Source organism: Sceloporus undulatus, chromosome 1, assembly GCF_019175285.1.
Source record: "Sceloporus undulatus isolate JIND9_A2432 ecotype Alabama chromosome 1, SceUnd_v1.1, whole genome shotgun sequence".
Lineage (NCBI taxonomy): Eukaryota > Metazoa > Chordata > Lepidosauria > Squamata > Phrynosomatidae > Sceloporus > Sceloporus undulatus.
In genome coordinates, this window is record NC_056522.1 from 318923489 (window position 1) to 318929488 (window position 6000).

General features: G+C 39.5%; 1 protein-coding gene across 1 annotated transcript in view; it reads left to right on the forward strand.

The window, feature by feature from the left end:
• Nucleotides 1-5445, forward strand: part of EHD4 (EH domain containing 4) — a 34461-nt gene extending 29016 nt beyond the window's left edge. Inside the window, exon 6 of the mRNA XM_042445878.1 lies at nt 2453-5445. Within this exon, the coding sequence (XP_042301812.1) occupies nt 2453-2989 (537 nt within the window). The 3' untranslated portion in view covers nt 2990-5445. The remainder of the gene's footprint in view (nt 1-2452) is intronic.
• The last annotated feature ends 555 nt before the right edge of the window (nt 5446-6000 follow it).

The window sequence follows — 6000 nt, forward strand, 5'->3', positions numbered from 1 at the left end:
GTGTATATGTATCAGTACTTATATCACAGTATACATAATTGTGTACTCATTGAACAGTATACACACTTTGTTTCATGCACAAAATTATTAAAAATATAATGTACAAAATTACCTCGAGGCACTTCAGGTATAAGATATATGCCAAGCATAAATGAATTTCATGTTCAGACTTGGGTTTTATTTCCAAAATATCTCATTATGTATAAATCAAATGTTTTCAAGCATTTTGGGTAAGAGAGACTCAACTTGTGTGTGTGTGCATGTGTATGTGTCAGTCACAGTGTACTGTATATGGCATAGCCAGATTGGACACAGTTGGAGCATTGCACTACAACGCTGGAGAACAAGGTTTGAATCCCTGCTTGGCCCTAGAAACCAATTGGGTCATCTTGGGCAAGTCATACTCTCTCAGCCTCAGAGGAAGTCAAAGGCAACCCCACCCCCTTTGAACAAATTCTGCCAAGAAGATCCAGTGATAGGGGTCGGGTCTCCCTAGAGTCACTGTAAATCAGAAATGACTTGAAACCAAACAGCAACAGCAAAATAAAATTAGATTTTCTAACAACTGCTATTTAAAGTTTCATAAGCATTTCTGAGGGCCAAACTGCCTTTGATGGTGTGTAACAACCTGTCGGGAGAAGAATGGGAGCTTTTAAAACCATTTCCCCTCAAAGTCATTTTTGTGATATCTCAAGTGATTGGGGAAAATTACCTGTATCATTACTTGTGCCCAAGGTCAATGGCCAAGGGAGAACTTTGGGGAGAATTTTCAAGAACTACTGAAGCTAAAGAATCTCACATAGGTCAGATTGCAGCCTCTTTAGATGCATTTTAAGTTGGGAAGAAGAAGACTCCTGAGGGAAATCTACATGATTCATCATCATGTTTCGTAGTACCTAACAAGCCTTTATGGTTGTGAAAATATTTCTGGGGACAATGCTCTGTTTCTGTTTCTATTCCATTCTGCCAATACTCTTGTCAAATGGAGAACAGGTACAACAAAAGGGAAATGAGTGGTTAGTTAAATTGATGCATGACAAAATGAAGGAAAAACAGTAACATGCTTGGAGAAAAGAGGTATACTCCGGTGTTGTTATTTAAATTTAAAAAAACCATTTGTTAAGTGTTGTTTATAACAAGTGCTTATTTTATTCAGCCAACATGTTTCAAATGTGAACCTTTCTTCACAAGCTGTTGCTTCTTTGTATCACTTTCTTGTGTTGGAGCCAAGCTTTTGAGCATGCTTATTTATGATTACTTAATTAGGCACAAATAATTTATGATGGCTTCATTATGCAGAAATACCCCTGCCAGCCATTCAGTAAAAGAGTACTTACTGTCTTGAGCAGGGAAATATATTGGGCCACAGTAACACAGAACCATAGATGCCAGTCCAAAACACATTGTAGAAATAATCCAGTTTGAGACTGGAGACCAGAGCTTTCTGACAGGCTAAAGGTCTCACAAAACTACAGTTCCCAGAATTCCCTAGCAATGAGCCAGAACAGTTAACATGATCTCAAACTGGATTATTTCTACAGTGTATTTTGGACTTGCTGTTGGTTTATCAGTGGTGAAGACTCTCCTATACGCCATGCTCCCAATTCAAACGCTTTTGCTTTCTTTTGAAACTTCTCTGAAATATTTCATGGAATGCTACTGTATATGTGAATCATTTTTCTTGAAGCAGTTAAACATGTACCCTTCTTAAACTATTACTTTCTAAAGCATGATTAATCTAACTTTGGCAGGGTACAGGCCACCCAAAAAGGGCGGTCTGCCAGTGCCTTGTTTTACCACACGAAGAAGCCACAGCAGACAAACCGCGTGGCTTCCTCGTGGGGCAAAAAGAACCTGCAAAAAGCGGGTTCTTTCTGCAGCGCCCTTGTGACGTCGCATTGCTCCAATGGCGCACTCACGATGTCACAAGGAGGCGTGACATGCAGACGCTAAGCATCCGTCGCGTCAATATGGCGGCACCCGTGTGTACAGGGCGCCGCCATTTTGACGCCCTCATCACGTGCTAGTGGTGAGGCACATATGGGTGGTGTGCCCTCGGCCAACCCCTAGCAAGTGATGACAACGAGCCCTCCTCCAACCACCATCTTGAGGGGGAGAGAGGCCTGGCCTGGAAGACAACGAGCCCTCCTCCAACCACCATCTTGAGGGGGAGAGAGGCCAGGCCTGGAAGACAATGAGCCCTCCTCCAACCACCATCTTGAGGGGGAGAGAGGCCTTGCAATTTTTTTGTATTGTTTTGCAATTTTAATGTACACCGCTATGATCATTGCGGAATAGCGGTCTATAAATAAAAATTATTATTATTATTATTATTATAGGCCCATCTGTCCAGGGCCTTTGTTATCTGTATCAATCTCAGCAAAGACCTAAGAATTTCATCAAGGTGTTGTTGACAGGTATTCTGGCTTACTTTGTTTCTGTAATTTCACAGGAACTGCTGGAGAACTATGATTTTACTAAATTCCATTCCCTGAAGCCAAAGCTGATTGAAGCTGTGGATAACATGCTGGCCAGTAAAGTTGCATTCCTGATGACGCTGGTGACCCAAGAAGAACGTAACACGCCAAATCAAAAAGTGCACGGTGGTGCATTTGAAGGCACCACAGCAGGGCCATTTGACCATGGCTATGGGGAAGGTGCCAAAGAAGGAGCAGATGAAGAGGAATGGGTGGTGGCCAAAGATAAACCTGCATACGATGAAATCTTTTACACTCTCTCACCAGTCAATGGCAGAATCTCTGGAGCCAGTGCAAAGAAGGAAATGTTGACCTCCAAATTGCCAAACAGTGTCCTGGGGAAAATTTGGAAGCTTGCTGACTGTGACAATGATGGCATGTTGGATGAAGAAGAATTTGCATTAGCAAAACATCTCATCAAAATAAAATTGGAGGGATATGAACTGCCCACTAGTTTGCCTCTCCACTTGGTACCTCCTTCACATAGAAAATCTTTGTGTGGAGCAGAATGATTAGTGCATTGTGAAAACACTAACATTCAGAAAGATAGCATTCAGTTACCCTTTAAGCCACCTACAAGGGGTTTTTAAATACACTTTCAGAGTAAGATTATTGTCAAGTATGTTCAGGACAATAATATACAAATCACAATTGTTTAGAGGGAAAACATGAAAGCCATGAGTAACCAGACCCTGTTTCACTGAAAGTACATGTATTACGGAAAGGATTATTAGTGCAATCTCCTCATTGTGTGTCAAATGCATGCAATGTTTCATGTATGATCTGTGACAGGTAGCTGTTAACACTTCCTACAAGTAAATGCCTTTTGAATTTTGATGTGGCTCTGAGTTTCATGCTACAGTATATTCAGATCAGAGCAACCAGCAATGTAGCAAGGGGTTGAAATGGAAACTCCTCCTTTTAAAATGTGCTTGTTAAATGTGCCTTTTCAGTGACCTTCTGCAAGGTTGTTTTTGTTTGTTTGTTTAATTTTGGTGTCAAAAAGAAACTTGACATTTTTCCACATAATTACAATCAAACTACTGAAATAAGATGGGTTGGTGTAAAATAATGTTAACTTCTTCAAAAATTAATACTTTACTGTATAGTAAAATGGTAAATTCTCTTTAAATTGAAATATAACACTTTTAAAACTTCCCTCTTGGAGAAGACATTGTTTAATTCACTAATGATACAGTACTTGAAATATTTTCATGTTGTACTAGAATCCACCTGTAGTCCTGAAATTCATTTAGAGTTTATAAGGTTACACTTTGGTGCAGCTTTATTCTTTGAATCAAAAATTAAAAGCACACCTTGTACCAAACGTCTTTGCAAATTGAGATGCAGGAATCAGTAGTTGCCCTCCAGAAGTATTCTACCCAAAAAATATGTTTGGACTGAAACACCCAGCAACCCCAGCTAGCATAGTCAACAAAAGGAAAACCTTGGATTTGCAGTCCTGAAACATCTGGAGAGCTGCATGAATCCTATCACTGGTGTATGTAGCAAAAGCTCTTCTATGAATATAGAATTCAGTTCAGGAAATCAATCAGTTGGCGTAATGAATACTTTAAAATCTTGGAAACTTTAAAATCTTATAATAGTTCTGTAATTATTGTAGAAGTTACTCCCACTGGCTTTTTGTAATTATGCTTGATCAGAAATGTCCTGTTGCATTAGACCATGGGTCTGTCTAATCCACCCTTTCATTACTAACATAAATGTCTTCAGGAACCTCACAGGCAGGGTGTGAATGCAATATGATTGTCACATCATTTGATAGTTGAAGGCATACTATTTCTGATCATGGGAGTTCTATACCACATCATCTCTAGTAGCTATTGCTAAAGTATCTTTTGTCCTATTGACTTGTAAAGCTGTCTAGGATAATGACTATCACCAAATATTGTGTGTTTGAATTCCATGGGTTAATTTTAACTTGTAATACTGTGAAGCCTTTGTTTTGGGGTTGTTAAGTGGTGTATTTTGGGGGGGGGGGTTGTTTTTGTTTTTAAATGTATATGAAAATACTGAAGTTTCTTTTCCTCTGTAGTGGTCATTTGCACACAAAAAAATCTCTTTAATTCCAAAGTATGACTATAAAACACATCTACACATTTTATGTGGCTACCTTGTATCAGTTAAATGTATGCTGATTGAAACTACTTGATAGTATTTTGTATAACCCGAACTGTTGGCTTTAAAATGCACCTAGCAAGCTTACTTGCATCTTCTGGCCTTCTGTGCTTTCCTTTCAGCTCTTCAGTTTTGTGCATTCCTCTCAACCTTTGGGCAGCCTCAAGTGTATGGATGTCATATGAAGAAGAGAGATCAGTCAGTCCTGCTGGAAGATAGAACCTTTCCCACACAAGACAGCGTCTTTTTGAACTCTGCACCTCAGCTATTTTAATGTGGAGATGCTAGGGACTTGCCCATGGAAAGCATGTGCTCAGCCAGTGACATATGCCTTTGCTATTATTGAATCTTGATTGTAGTAGCTTTCTGGTACATTATTTCTTGGAATCAGTTCATTACCATATGGCAGTTGACAAACTGAGAAACTGAGACTATTATCTTAATGTATCTTTTAGTGCCAGAGAAATCAATTGACTAGCAGCCCAAGCACTGATTGTGCTACCAGGCTTGTGAAAAATAAGCTAAGTTAGTGGTATGATTTCTCTCTCTCTCTCTCTAGGATTCAGGGTTTTCTGAGAATCTGTGAAAACTTTCTGTCATCCCTTTTATCAAGAATGGTTATAACGTGGAAAGAATGTGGGGTTTTTTTCCTGTATTCTACAGGAGTTTCTGAAGTTTTATGATTAAAATGTTTCCAGAGGGAGGATACCAAAATGGTGAAGGGGCTGGAAACCATGTCTTATGAGGAAAGACTTAGGGAGCTGGGTACGTTTAGCTTGGAGAAGAGACTGTTAAGAGGTGGTATGATGGCCCTATTTAAGTATTTGAAAGGATGTCATATTGAGGATGAAGCAAGCTTGTTTTCTGCTGCTCCAGAGACTAGAACACATAACAGTGGATTCAAGCTACAGGAAAAAAGATTCCAATTCAACATCAGAAGGAATTTCCTGACAGTGGAACACACTCCCTCAGAGTGTGGTGGAGTCGCCTTCTTTGGAAGTCTTTAATCAGAGGCGGAATGGCCATCTGTCAGGAGTGCTTTAGTTGTGAATTCCTGCATGGCAGGGGGTTGGGCTGGATGGCCCTTGTGGTCTGTTCCAGCTATGATTCTAGAAACTTACTTTGGTTTCTTTTTCTTGTTTGTCAATTTAAAAATATGCTTATTTATATAGTGATTGAATTAGCAATGGTTTAAAAATAGCAGAACAATGGCTTTAAACAAAGTTGCACGAAAGATGAAACCAACTTTTTTTTTGGTTGCGGTCTTGTTATTTCAACAGCATAGGATTTCAGACATGATGGTACAAGATTATCTGAGTGTGTTGTGCAATTTGTTCCCTTGCACCTACCCGGCGTCTTGTTTGAAATGCTCCTTTGCACAACT